General features: G+C 42.0%; 2 protein-coding genes across 3 annotated transcripts in view; one reads left to right on the forward strand and one right to left on the reverse strand.

Annotated features, from left to right (window-relative positions):
* Nucleotides 1-489: 489 nt before the first annotated feature.
* LOC117295735 (proline-rich protein PRCC-like) lies at nt 490-11,834 on the reverse strand. 2 transcript variants are annotated; one of them, XM_033778456.1, is made up of 7 exons: nt 11,523-11,834; nt 10,317-10,453; nt 8,837-8,893; nt 2,459-3,217; nt 1,894-2,040; nt 1,266-1,331; nt 490-686 (listed from the first exon to the last, which is right to left on the reverse strand). In XM_033778456.1, the coding sequence occupies exons 1-7, from the start codon at nt 11,719-11,721 to the stop codon at nt 600-602; spliced, it is 1,452 nt and encodes a 483-aa protein (XP_033634347.1). In that variant the 5' UTR covers nt 11,722-11,834; the 3' UTR covers nt 490-599. The 2 variants fall into 2 exon arrangements, with proteins under 2 accessions (XP_033634347.1, XP_033634345.1); XM_033778454.1 differs by lacking the exons at nt 490-686; nt 1,266-1,331; nt 1,894-2,040; nt 2,459-3,217 and adding exons at nt 3,326-7,443; nt 8,211-8,312.
* A 975-nt stretch (nt 11,835-12,809) lies between these two features.
* The window catches only part of LOC117295479 (calcium/calmodulin-dependent protein kinase type IV-like), a 40,598-nt gene continuing 39,099 nt past the window's right edge, over nt 12,810-14,308 (forward strand). The window contains exon 1 of the mRNA XM_033778153.1: nt 12,810-13,214. Coding sequence (XP_033634044.1) covers nt 13,072-13,214 — 143 coding nt within the window. The 5' untranslated portion in view covers nt 12,810-13,071. The remainder of the gene's footprint in view (nt 13,215-14,308) is intronic.

Genomic DNA, 14,308 nt, shown 5'->3' on the forward strand with positions numbered 1-14,308 from the left:
GAATGGTCCAATTCACAGTATTTTGTTAATGCTAGAGGGCATGTGTTAAAACAAATTTAGGTAATGCAAAACAAGTACTTTCACCATTTTCTTCTTGTACAGAAATACCCCCCCCCTAAAATCCTCTAAAGTATTTCCTAGATTCCAAACAATGAAGTCACAATAAGGAGGGGATGGGGGTACCTAGGGAGGGGATGGGGGTACCTAGGGAGGGGATGGGGGTGCCTAGGGAGGGGATGGGGGTACCTAGGGAGGGGATGGGGGTACCTAGGGAGGGGATGGGGGTACCTAGGGAGGGGATGGGGGTACCTAGGGAGGGGATGGGGGTACCTAGGGAGGGGATGGGGGTACCTAGGGAGGAGATGGGGGTACCTAGGGAGGGGATGGGGGTACCTAGGGAGGGGATGGGGGTACCTAGGGAGGGGATGGGGGTACCTAGGGAGGGGATGGGGGTACCTAGGGAGGGGATGGGGGTACCTAGGGAGGGGATGGGGGTACCTAGGGAGGGGATGGGGGTACCTAGGGAGGGGATGGGGGCACCTAGGGAGGGGATGGGGGTTTGCCAAGCACCATATCGAACACCAAATGTAGTCCATGCCTCAGAATCCATACTTCATCTGGGTTTGCTGTCTTGTTTGTCGATTGTTCGCCCATTGGTTCTTCAACTCTAACTCTCTTTCCTTTGCCTGAAAAAAAAAAAAAATCAAATTAATTTGAGAAAATCCATTCTTATATCCAGAATTCAATTCAATTTTTTTCAATTCAACAACATTTATTTCCATTTCACAAACAATATTACAAGTATCAAACAAAATAAAGATTAACATTAAAACAGCTAATGATATTAAATAATAATAGTAGGAAAATAACAATAACAGAGTAGGTGAAATGGTGGCAATTCCCGATAAGCGTGTGCTTGATTTGGGGATGCCATACAGGACAAGACAGACCATGGACACAAAGGACAAAAACATTTACAGACAAACGGACGGACAGACAGGAGGGCAAACAAAAAGCAGTAACAGAAATAACTGCAAGAATTTACATAACAAAGTCAGAAAATGTTACTTAAGTGATACAAGTGTCACGGCTGGGGATTTGAACCCACACTCTGCTGATCAAAAACACCAGAGTTTGAATTCGGTGCTCTTAACCGCTCGGCCAACTAACCAAGTTGCCTCGTGTGACAAGGCCCTCAAGTTGGAAACTGGTGACGTCTGGTACAAGAAACTCAGTGTTACTCATCAATTAATGTGTCATCCTACCTGATGGGCTAAGAAGGTGATTTGATGCTTCCTCTTCTGCTGGCCAGATGGCAGCTGTTCTTTCTTCTGCAACAAAAAAAGGAAAAATACAAACCGATGAGTTTATTCCTTTTGATTTTCGATGGAGGAAGCATTAGTTAGGAATGACACAATCTGACCGCCCCCCACCCTCCCCCTCAACTTGCTGCAATGGCATAACCATTGCCCAATTTGCTTAGAGCTGCTTAAATGCTTCTTAATAATAATAATAATAATAATAAGACTTATAATGCGCACATATCCACCCTGCTGGGTGTTCAAGGCGCAGAAATGAGCAGCATGCCAGGTACACATTTTACATATGACGTTGTAGTTTGGCTGGTAACCTTATTCTGGTAAGCATAATTCGGAGTAGAGATGTGCTCTACTGCGAAACATTCACATCAAAAACAGCCATGTGGCGCCAAAATTCACTTTGCATTCGCATTCGAAGGAAATATGAACCAGGCTTTGGTCTTTGATTCAAGATGTCAACCTGCAGCTTGACGCTGTGTATAACATTGATAGTCTTTGATTCAAGACATTAACATTGAGTTTTTCAAAAGTAACCCAAGATTTATTTCAGTTTACAAAGCCCTAAATCTCCTACCAGTTTAACCCTGTATTCCTTCTCCTCGGTCAAGCTCTTGGTCATCCAGTCAAGTCCATTATTTGGGCCAATCTGTTCATCAGCGGCAATCTCAATCATGTTGATGGCTTCCTTGCCGATGTTCCGTTTCCCCATTACTCTCCGGAACTACAGGCAAAAGAATTAGATACAAGTCACTTTATATACAAGTCCAGTTTTTTTTGTTTTTTTTGAAAGAAGAAATACGCAGATTTTTAATATTTGGGCGTGAATTTTCTTAAAGGGTTTGACACATTTTGTAGATCAAGGTTTTGGCCATGACATGAATTCCTATAATTACTGTGAATGAAGATATACATGTATGTTACATAATTTACCTGTAGAAGTTTCAGCTTAATTGGTCGTCAAGTTTTTGAGAGAAAAAAAAGAAGTGAAAATCACAGAGCAATATTTTCAGGAGAGTCGCATAAATCCCTTGTTCATGCTAAAACAAAAGTCTTTATTAGTATTTTGCAGAGGGGGTTGACAAAAATAGACAGCATGATAAAGTTCTATCGGCAAACATTTCAATAAAACTGTGTGTTACCTCTTTATCTGCTTCTAAATTAGAGGATGCTCCAGACTGGCTTGGTCCAGCACCCTGACCCTCTCCACTATTCCCACCCTGTTGGTCTGCATAGACTGGTGGGTCTTGTTCCTGATAGGGTTGATTATACTCGGTGTACTGATAACCCAGGGCTGCTGCATAAGCCTGCTGATCAGTGTACTGACTATCATGGTAACCGTACTGAGCATTTGAATTTGAGAAGTCAAGTGGCGAGTCTTGGCTATAAGGTGGGTTTGATGATGGCTTTAAAGACAACGGTGAGTCTTGAGAACTTGATGATGACCTGAAGCTAAGTGGAGCATCACTCCCAGGTTGTGGAAGTCTCCCTGATTGAGGACCTGGTTCATTGTTTGATACTTTTGTTTGACCCGTCGATGAATAAGATACTTTGTTAATTTTACTACGTCCTGGGCCTGTATTCAACGGAGCCAAATCAACGGCTGTTTTTAGGGATGAGGTTGGAGTGACGTTGGCAGACCCTCCAAAAGAAAAGAAAGACTTCCCATCCTCTCCTTCCTCTTCATCATGATCATCACTGCCGTAACTCGTTGCTAACAACCCGCCGGTAGTTTTTGACGCGGTGTTAAGAGAAGCTTGTGTAGGTTTTGAGACGGGTTTGGGAGGCGGTTTCTTGGGAGCAGGCTTCTTGGTCAGTGTGTGTGGGATTAGGATGCGGTTGGCTTCCTTGATGGAGGCATTCCGTGGTTTAGGAAGCATGGCAAACAGCCCCGAGAGACTCTGTAGGTAAGAAAAAGAAAACAGCATGAAAAAAAATTTACATGTTAGGGCATTTTTTTACTTTTTAGGAAAAACAAAAATTTACCAGTTTTCAAACTCATGTTGTTATTTTCCATTCAATTTATTTAGAGCATTAAATTTTCACATAACAAACTATTTTATAACGATACAAGATAAATAGTTGATCCAACAAGTGAGATGTCTGGAATCCATAGAGGGGAAAACCATCTGTCCGAGGAAATCCTACAATGCGCATAATTAAGTTTAAATTCTAGAAAGGTTAAAGTTCATTTAGAAGTGTTCATTTTCAACAACACACTTAACTCAGCGAAATTTTCACAGGCGACTCCTAGCATGAGGGGTGCATTCGATTAGCTTCCCTGGGTCTGCTCCGGGTATGCCCTTGGTTTGTTCGAATAGCTTTGACGTCATTCTAGGGGTTAACCCAGGTCAGCTCCAAGTGCCCTGCTTGTGGAGTGGGTCACTTGGAGGCTGGCCTAAGGTGCATGACTTCACCACGAGATTACTTCTTGTCGGGGGCTCACCCGAGTGAGCACCGTGGGGTCGACACAGGGAAGCTAATCAAGCGCACCTACAATACCAACACGCCAACAAACAAAACAATGACCATACCTCAAGTGACATTAATTTTTAATTATATCTCTAGCAAAAGTTGCACTGCTTTAGTATTCTAATATTATTGCACGAATAGCAAGAATGGCATTTAAAGACGCTCTACTTGGAGTTTCAAGCTAAGCGAACTATTAGTCACAGTGTTTACAATTATCATTTAGAACACAAAATAGATTTTAACAAAAATGTAACCTTGATTCTAAAACAATTTTTATATGAGATTATCTTTCCTTGAATCAACTTAGCTCCTTATACAAGTTACATTATTTTGAGATCGTAGGGAATGACCGGTGAACTAGAACCAAAATGTATAACCAGTGAACCCAATGTTATCTCATCATCTTCTAAGCACAATACCTTACACTATTTGGTTATACCCTAACAGTACACTGATGTGTACACACACTGTTTACTTTCAAGAGGTCTTTCAAGAGTTCTGTAAAAAAAATCGAGTGAAATTCGAACCCACTTTTTTAACACCGAACTTGGGGAAAGTTTCGAGTATGAAGAGTACTGCTTCAAACGGTGTAAGGGTCAAAACCTTTTGTTCGTACTTTTTTTTGTATTTGTACAAATTTTGCTCGTGAAGCGCCATAAGCTTCATACCTGAGCGCTCTATAAGAGGCCACTATTATTATTATTATTATTATTAAAAACAATAATATTCTTACCCCCCTATCTAGTTTGAATATGTAAGATTTGCAATACAGTGGGCCCTCTGTTATTTGACTTTGAACAAGAGAGAATATTTTTACAGTGTACATGTATCATGGTCAGAATTTGTCAATAAAAAATGGTAATTTTTTTGAGGCTGGTATGGTAAATGCTTTCCATTTTTGTGTCAGCCGTTTCACACTCAATGAGTGACTGTTTTTTAGTTGAAGTTTTGGAAGCAAACTGTAGGGGAAGAACTGTACTGTGAATCACCCGTGGCAATAGATCAGGTGCCCCTCTTGTTCCAAACTACTAAAGCCTGATTCATACTTCCTACGAATGTGAATGCGATACAAATGTTGATGTCAAAAATTTGCAAAAAACAGCAATGTGACATCGAAATTTGCTTTGCAATAGCAGGAAGTATCTGGCTTCACAAATGATTCAACATTTAATGCTCTGTACATGAAACACTCTGGTTTCTACTTCATAAATATTTCAGAGAAGAGAATAAATAATACTTATACAAATTTCCTACAGCGGTACTCCTAAAAGCACTAATAAACAAATGTTCAAATCCAGATTCAATAGACCGATCCATTACGCTACACCCACGGCGCACGCGTGAGCCACCCTAATGCCATTCTGCAGAACTCTGTCGCGCGCGCCAAGCATACGCGCATGCATGTCTGACTTACTTTGTCGGACTTAAGGTTGCGCAATGGGTTGTGATTGGTCTAAACGCAATGGGGCGGAGCTTAATGGATCGGTCTATTATGCAGCACCCATCATTAATCACTGCTCATAAACTGGCGCCCATAAAACGAACTGCCATCTTCAAGACCATGCTCCGTTTTAATCAGTGTGTCAACAGTTTCCGAAACGCACTCTGGAGACACCGGTATGGTTTCCATTATCTCTGGAATGACTGATAATCTGTCGATAGCCTTCATACAGGTGGACCACAATTGTTTTTGCTCCATAATGGACGAAGGGCAGATTTTGAACGTTGCTTCTCTCAACGCATCCATCCGTAAAGGGTCGAGGAGCCGTTTTCCTTGCCCACTGAAGCACGACGCTCCTAGACGCTCTTTTTGTGTGAACAGGGTATCAGCGAGTTGACAGGCTACAGTCAGCCTGCTTTTTGAAAGGTAGCAGAACGGGGCGAGATACGAATCTGTAAGTTGTACTTTGATAGCTTTACCGAAAGAATCTCTGTGTGTAACATATAGGATGGACTTTAACCTTGCAGGAAGGTTGTCATAGTCAATGGTGTCAGAAGTGGGATCCATCTCCACCATTGGAGCTACAATGTTAAGTCTGTCTTGCCTGCTTTTAATCCCAAAGGGAAGCCATTTACCCTGTCGTGGAGCCTTCCCTTTATTCTTGCGGATACGTACGATATGTCTAGAGGCAGCATCTATGGCCTTAACGCAGTCGTGCCAAAGATTTTTTTTGTGACCTTCAATGGCAGGACACAATTTGAAAACAGCATCTGTCAGGGCCTGCATGCGGATGGGATCCAAAGCGGCTGGTTTCCTCCAGCCACTACAATTGCAGATACACCTCTCATCATCCGTAAACAGGACATCCGCAAGTCTGCGGGCAATCGAACTCCTGTCTCTCACATAAGGAGTGAGCGAAATCAGTATGTCTTGCTTCACCTCGAGGCGGGTAACACTACCATTTTCGTTCTTCTCAAGAACATTCAGTACGGTCTGAATTTTTGGAGGAAGGCTTTCAAAGACAGCAGCAGAGTAGATGACAGCCTGTAGTTGAGATTGGTCAAACACTTCAGAATCTTCCCCTGTATGTGTTGTCGTTGCCTGATTGCCAGAGTCTTTAGTGTTTTTGAAATTGTGCACTGCAACCTGCTCCAACTCAGTTCTTATTCTTGAGCCACCTTTAAACCGCATCAGACTTTGATAGTCATATTGGTCACTTATAAACGGCTGGGATGGGATTCCTGCTGATGAAGATTCACCCACTGGGCGTGGGTAGACCACTTTGGGTTTGGGCATTGTCGGAGGGCTTGAATGCTCATGATGTGTCGCCAGGAATGGAGTCTGAAAATCTTGACTAAGTTGTGCAAGAGTTTGCGATGGAAACCTCTTAGGTGATTGTATATCCGGGGTAGTGTCCTGCACTAACCCCTGAGATGAATATGCCAAAGACACTGGGAAAGGACCTGATGATGGTGAGGGCTGACCTGTCTTCAAGTTCTTAGTGTTCAAATGCTCCAAGATCTTCTTGACTTTGCATTCTAGTACATCGATCCGGTTGAGACAAGCCGCACAACAGTTGATGTGGGCTTCCGAATCAGGCTCTTTTGAAGGAGAGCACAAGGTTTGTTTGGGTGGAGTTTGACTCTTGGGAATGGGTGCTTCTGCTACTGCAGCGGTCACTTCAGATCTGGCAACGGCCACCTGCGGGCCAACACTTGCAAGATTCACCGGAGCAAAACTAGAGATGCTCGTGGGGAGATTGTTGGCAATGCTCCCTCCACTTGAACCTAGAGGCAAAGCAAAGGGGAATGTCTGGGAGGTAAGCATGCCTTTGGGTGGCTCAAAGTTTGGCGTCTGTAGGATTGAGGACAAGCCTGGATGTAAAGTGGTATTGACGACCGGATTTGCCTGTAAGTGCCATCCAGGAGGCATGGCATGAATGTCGCCCTGCTGCGAAGTCGCAGCACTAGCAGGGGAGGAGTCCCTGACTGGGAGAGGGGCACCACTTCCCTGACCCATCAAGGATTCTTCGGACAACAGAGAGAACTGCTTGCGTTGGAGCTCTAGCTTCTTCTGCAGTTTCTCCATGGCAAAACGGCTGACCTCTACCAGCTCCTCAAGAGTGTGTTCCTTCATCTCTTTCCCATGTTTGACGTCTAGAAGTCTTGAGGCAAGGCTGGAAGGGCTTGCTAGTGTGTGTCTGTTACTTGGATCCTGTGCAAAAAGAAAGGAATGAAAATAGAGGAAACTGTACTCCAGAATGGGGATGTTTTTTATTAAAATAATGAGCGGAAAGCTAGAGACCAATTCATAATAATAACAAGGCTGTTTATCTGGACTTTGTGTTGACATTGAGGGTGTAGGTTTGGAAAAGCTTTCTCTGACTAAGAGGGCGGAGCTACATGTATCTCTCTCTCATGCACAAAAAACAGTCAAAACGCTGGACTAGGAAAACTGATGTCACTAAATAAAGGATAAGTACAGTATTTGATCAAGTAGGTGATTACCTAAATTCTTTCAATTCCATCAAATTGTCTTGCCTTATTTTTAGGTCAGTTCTGCACAGCCACGTCAACCATGGGGAAACGTTGTGTCAAATTAACTAACTTTTGAGCTTACATGTAAAACGCGTATTGAACTTTGATGATATTCATTAAGACAATTAATTGTTTTTCTATTATTTCCACTAATAAAGATCTGAGTAATATTTCTAGAATAAATTTGACACACAGGTAATGGCCAAACAATGAAATACATAAAACTATATTATTAATGCATTCTCTGTATCAAACAACTGCAAGATATTTTAGATTTGTAAAGTACATTCCCTCCACAAAAACATTTGAAAAGGAAAAGGAAAAACAACTTGCTTAAATTTTAACCTCTGTAAAGCAACTGATGACCCTTTTGGGATTGAGGGCTGTTTTATAATTATTATCATTGTTTGTTATTAAACAATCACCGATGAGGTTGTGACTTACCCTGTGTACTGCTGTTGCCGTATGGATAGCGCCGACATGGGAACCGATGGCGAATTGAAGCAGAGCATTCCGCCTGCCATGGTGGATGGGGTTGTAGTTACTCTAAACAATGGGGTAAAAAATGGTCCGGCTGTTTAGTAGAAGCTTACGAATAGCCGGACCATTGACAAGGGTCTTCAAGGAGTGTCTCAAGTCGAGAGAGAGAGGGTCTTTAGATATGAGATCATATTCTCCTGAGCGAGTCTGAGCAAATATCAGGGCCCAATTTCATAAAGATGTTAAGCAGAAAACACCGCTTAATAAATACCGCTATGTTAAAGAAAAAACAGTCACACTTTTCAACATTTCTAATTTATGGCTACGGCTGTTAGTGACAATGATGCCATGAACGCATGTTAACGTGGAGACCAAGCTGTAGCAACTTCCATAAGATAGGACACACCTCACTTCTTTCCTCTTTCCTAAAGCTTTCTTTAACAATGCAACTCATGATTATGTGTATCAGCACATTGTGGTCCCTGCTGTTAAAAACAACACTTCTGATACGTGTTAAAGGAACTATTCCTTTCCCAAGAAATTAAATCCTTTCGAAAAAGACCTCCTTAAAAAAAGCAATTCTTCCTCACCGTTGCTGGTTTCTGCTTCTTTGACGCTGGCTCATCATCTTCATCATCAGAATTCATCTGCAAAGTGAATACAAATTGGCATTGTGAAAATATTAGTTCTCGTTTGTATCATTTGTTTTTCTGGGATAGCCCAATGCTACCCCCCCCCCTCCCTTTTGTTGGCCAGCTCTACTGTCTTTGAAATAAAATAAATATTCATAAATACCTCAGACAGTTTCGCTACTCCTATTGGTGGAGAGCGCGTCACGTGGGTGTGTATAAACCTTTGTTTATGACCAGTTAAAAGAGTTGAAACATGGGCGTGACACGCAAGTTTGCACCTGTGCTTATAAGACAGTTTCTTCATTCATGAGCAACGGCCGGGACAGTTGTGCCACATCACACGATACGCACAACACGCACAGCATTCCCTTATAAGGAATTGTTTACCCGAGGGCTTGACTGGGCCTTACCATTTCATAGCTGGAGGAGTATATAGGATTCGAACTGCCTCTAGCTGCCGGGCAACCTCGGTAGTCTAGTTGGTAAGACACTGCTCTAGAATTGCAAGGGTCGTGGGTTCGAATCCCACCCGAGTAACATGCCTGTGATATTTGTTCACAGGACTCGGGAAAGTACTGAGTATACAGTGCTAACACACATCGGTGTATGGGTAAAAACCAAAATTAATATTCTTTATCCCCGATGCAAATTTAACATCTATTATATCGTTGCGGTACCCGCTGCCAAAACATAGGATTCGAACTGCCTCTAGCTGCCGGGCAACCTCGGTAGTCTAGTTGGTAAGACACTGCTCTAGAATTGCAAGGGTCGTGGGTTCGAATCCCACCCGAGTAACATGCCTGTGATATTTTTTTTCACAGGACTCAGGAAAGTACTGAATATACAGTGCTAACACACATCGGTGTATGGGTAAAAACCAAAATTAATATTCTTTATCCCCGATGCAAATTTAACATCTATTATGGAGGAGTATAATTTTTGCATTTATTTTACTTTTTGACCATAAGTGTTGATGTTCTTTGACCGAAAAGGTATTTATGAATGGAAATCAAAGTGTGTTGCATCGGTTTTCAACTAGTGGTTTAAACCCGCAGAGGCCTGGTTCTTGATAATTTACCTTGACTCCGTCTCGATAAAATTATCAAGAACCAGGCCTCGTTGGGATTAAACCACTGGTTGAAAACCTCTTCACCACACATTGATTCCCTTATTAGCACAAAGCCATGCCCGAATGCTTCGTCTTAGAAAAACAAGGGCACCAAAGTTGTTCTTGGTAAATGGCACCCTTGAGAGGAAATTGTAAATTTCTACTGAGAGCATTTCATGGGTAACAAGGCAATGACCATAGGGCAATCGCCTCCGTTGCCTCCGTGAAGTAAAAGGCCTCCCTGCATCTTTCCTTTCTTGTTAGTCAGCCCCACTGTCTTTGTAATGAAAGAAACCTGAGCATTGAGCTAATTGTTTGATGTTCACCAACCTGTGGCAGTGACGGAGCAGTGATTTTGATGGGTTGTTTAGATCGCTTCTTTGGCAGAGGAAGATTCAAGGATCCAAGCCTTCTAAGAGAAGATGACTCTTGATGAACATTGGATGGTTGTGTTCTCTCAGCCTCTTCTGAAAGGTAAGCAAATTAGTTTGTGTTTCATACAAATTAAGTTAATTAGCTCAGTTATCAATGGCTAGGCTACAATGCATTGCAATGACAATGTCAACAGTACATCAACCAGGTTGCTTCAACACACACTAAGAGTTTAATCAAGTAGAGGAATAGGGTGAACAATTTTAGATAAATAATCAGGAGTTTGACATGTTTGAGCTTTGAAAATATTAACAAACAAATTTTAAGTTGTACAAAACTTAACTGGGTGGTGGGGGAGTCAAATGCAATTTCATTATACATTACAATTTCATTGAGAACGATGCAAGCTAGAAACGAAGCAAGCAGCAGTGTTTCGTATTGTATTTTTTGTACGTTGAATTTTTACTTAAACTTAAAAGCCATTGGACCCTTTCGGTAAACAGTATTGTCCAAGGCCCACACTTCGCGTATCACAACTTCAATATAAAATAACAAACCTGTGAAAATTTGGGCTTAATCGGTCATCGGAGTCGGGAGAAAATAACGGAAAAACCCACCCTTGTATCCGCGCGTTTCGCCGTGCATGACATGTGTTTAGAATAAATCCGTAATTCTCGTTAACGAGAATTGATATTGTTTTACTGTTTTCTCAAAAAGTAAAGAATTTCATGGAATAATATTTCAAGAGAAGTATTTCACCACTACCTTCTGTAAACCCTGTAAGTTATTTGTAAATCTGTGAACTTTTTCTTTTTTTTCTGTACCGAAAGGGTCCAATGGCTTTAAAGCAAGATTTTTGCTGAATTCAACGTTAATCTAAGTCTATACTAATTACTATCAATCATTCAATGGCCATTATGAAATTGGACAGCAATATGGCAGCCCAAAATGTAAGACCCAAGGCTCACATGGGTGTTCCGTCCTGATTAGTTCAAGAAGTACCCCCCCCCCATACACACAGGCATGCCCCACCCCCATTGTCTTGTCGTCTGTCTAGGCTGCACTGCCCTGGGCTGAGGAATCTGCCAACCAATCTAGTTGCGATAACCCTGAGGAGGGTCACGTTAAATTCCCCTTTTAAAAGAGTCAACACTTCTATCCTACCTGGGATACTAATTTGAGAGGATCTAGGAGCCGGCAATGAACGGAATAATGACGGTTTTGGTGCGGTCTGTCGATCCGAATTTGAAGAATCGGCCGCCGACGACGATGACCCGATTTCTGACTCAACATAGTCTTCCGTTTTATCATCATCTCCCGAGTTTTCATCGTCACTGCTTGAGTAATAATTGACTAAAGACATCGCTGATTAAACAAATTATACCGGAAATGTGAAAAAAAGGTGGAAGAACGAAACAAATGAGTTATAATAGATCAATGTGTCCACCGACACCTCCACCAGCCGCGGAATTCCCAATTTACGGACAGCCGAAAATTTCAGCCGCAAATTATGCGTCAAAAGAGGGCGCTATTAAAGTTTCCACATTTTTTTCCACAGACTGAAGTGTGTTTCCCCAGAATCTCATTGTTCTGCATATTGCGTCAACCTCCATTTTTTTTCGTTAAGGGGAGCCGTTTGTGCTTTCGTGGCCCCGGCGGCTGATGTATCTTATCAAAATGTTTTCATTAATTATGTGTTGTACACTGCTACAAAAATCTGTCAAAGTGGTATTTTGGGGACGTAATTAAAGTCATGGTGGGCAAGTAGTTTGCACCCGATGTTTTCTGCACTAAAATCGTTTACAGTAAACGTTTTAGAATATGCAAATCTTCTTTAGTCAAGAGAATTTACAAAATGTGAATAAATTATTACGTTTATTACACGCCCGGTATTTCTACTTTGAACCATGACTTCTACGTACCCAACATACCCCCTAGCTAATTTTCGAAATAGAACATTAACAAATATTTAGCCACAAAATTTGCTGTGGCTGGAAAAGATACCCTGCCTTGGGAGCAACGAATAAAAAATGGCTCTAAAAGCTAAAGACAGATTCAAGGCGAAAGATAATTGGTAATTGACAAGCCAATTAATAGTTATCACCTGATTAAAGCACTCTCGGCGCCTCAACATTAAAACCATCCTTAAAAAGGGGGATTCATGAGAAGAAGAACAAATAAGAAAGAACTTCTTTAATAGCGCGAGTTTATTAGGCCCCCTAAACAAAATACCAGTTGATCGTTCCCCGCCCGCATCCTTTTGTGGGGGCCGTATCCTTTGTGTTTACTATACATTATTTTAGTTATTTTTCGATTTTGTAAAAAAAAAAAAAAAAAAAGCTGTTGATCAAAACTTCAAGAGCGCCCTCAATCCAGAACACTGCGTAAAACCGGTAGCAACTTATTAATGCGCATGCCCACATTCATTAAGCAGGTGGTTATGACGTCACCACGTCGTTACGGGGTCCCGTACATGAAAGTCCGCGACTTGACAACAAAAACTGTGTGCCGGTGAAAAGGTTTAGTTTACGTTTCACACCATTGGGTGGACAGTGTATTTACAACACAGGCCGAGTGCAAACACATTCAGACGGGCTTTGGAAAAACATCACAGGATCCATTTCTGGAGTTGATTTTGAGGCGTAGTTGGATTTTAAGAGGGAGGTCTGACAGTGCGAGACGAAGGATTTCCTGGGGAAAATCTGTGCAGGAAATGCCAGCGAATCCAACCCGTACTCCAGACGGGGGTAGTCGACTTACCATGGCGAGTACAGCCATAAACAACACGTGGATACACGAATCCAAGAAGGTAGAAACATTCGAAGAGGCGTACGTCAAGGGCAAAGAACTTGGAAGGTTTGTTTTGGTTGTACTATGGACTTTTAATGTGTGTGAATCTCTTGTTTAGAGAGAAATTGGAGTGAATTTTGTTATCTCTTCCCCTTCCCATTGACACTTGACATCCTGGTCAGCCCATGCAGCCCGTGTTTTAAAAATCATGTGGCTGTGTGTCATCACCATGGACATGATGGATGGATGATGATGCGGTGTCACTATGTCAGTGCATTTATGATTAAGTCTGAATAGTAATACATGTGATCTAATACAGGTGCATCGTCAATCATTTTCCATTTTACTGCCTTAGCTTTAGGGAAAACAACATGGAGACAAACCTGGAGTTAAATATTGGCCCGTTTACTTCAAAGGCATTCACCCAAGGTTTGCATGACCAAATAGTTGCGATAACGTAACTCCCGGCTGCAGGTACGTAGATGCTCAATAAGACAATTTACATAGGATATGAGAAGTCCAAAACAGCGCCCTCGCACGAACTGCAGGTTGCCGACTTCTACTCCCCGTTTAATGGGACCGTAGTCGTGAGAGCGGTAGTCTCGCGGGACCAGCAGTCTTGCGAGAATATCGCGGGAATCGCAGGGAGATTCGGAACGCTATCACTGCGACAGAAATTTAACGACTTGTCCACAAGTCTGTTCCCAGTGGAACTCGAAGGTTGTAACAAAAAGTTACTGGAGAAAGGGCGTAAGCAAGAAGACTAAGTGTGAATGTTTGATCGGTTTATAATTGGAAGGTTGAATTTTGGATGGGAAAACATGTTTAAACAACCTTTGCATGATGTGAGTGTGTAAACATGTTTAAATTTGCATTCCTGGGAATGGGAAAATTAACATTATGTTCTGGGGGTTTGGCAGCAAAAAATTTAAGCAGTTATGCCATATATTCTTGAAGGCAATTTTATTGCATTTTATATGACCTTCTGGCTCTGGGGAAACATAATTTGTGTGCCTGGAAAGAAGCTTGGCTGGAAGAAAAAAAATGGGTAAAATAATTTGCAATAATCAAATGAAAATTTGAGGACATCAGTCAGATTGTGTAAGCCTACGCCATGCATGTATGCATCACATAGTCAGTGGTGGATAAACAGAGATTTG

Source organism: Asterias rubens, chromosome 10 (assembly GCF_902459465.1).
Source record: "Asterias rubens chromosome 10, eAstRub1.3, whole genome shotgun sequence".
Taxonomy (NCBI): Eukaryota; Metazoa; Echinodermata; class Asteroidea; order Forcipulatida; family Asteriidae; genus Asterias; species Asterias rubens.

What these genes read in the sequence shown, in the direction of transcription:
- LOC117295735 (XM_033778454.1), bottom strand. Translation starts at nt 11,721, where the DNA reads ATGTCTTTAGTCAATTATTACTCAAGCAGTGACGATGAAAACTCGGGA. An exon ending in CTGCTCCGTCACTGCCACAG is followed by an intron (nt 8,894 to 10,316) that starts GTTGGTGAACAT and finishes TTCACTTTGCAG; the next exon opens with ATGAATTCTGATGATGAAGA. An exon ending in AGAAGCAGAAACCAGCAACG is followed by an intron (nt 8,313 to 8,836) that starts GTGAGGAAGAAT and finishes CCCATTGTTTAG; the next exon opens with AGTAACTACAACCCCATCCA.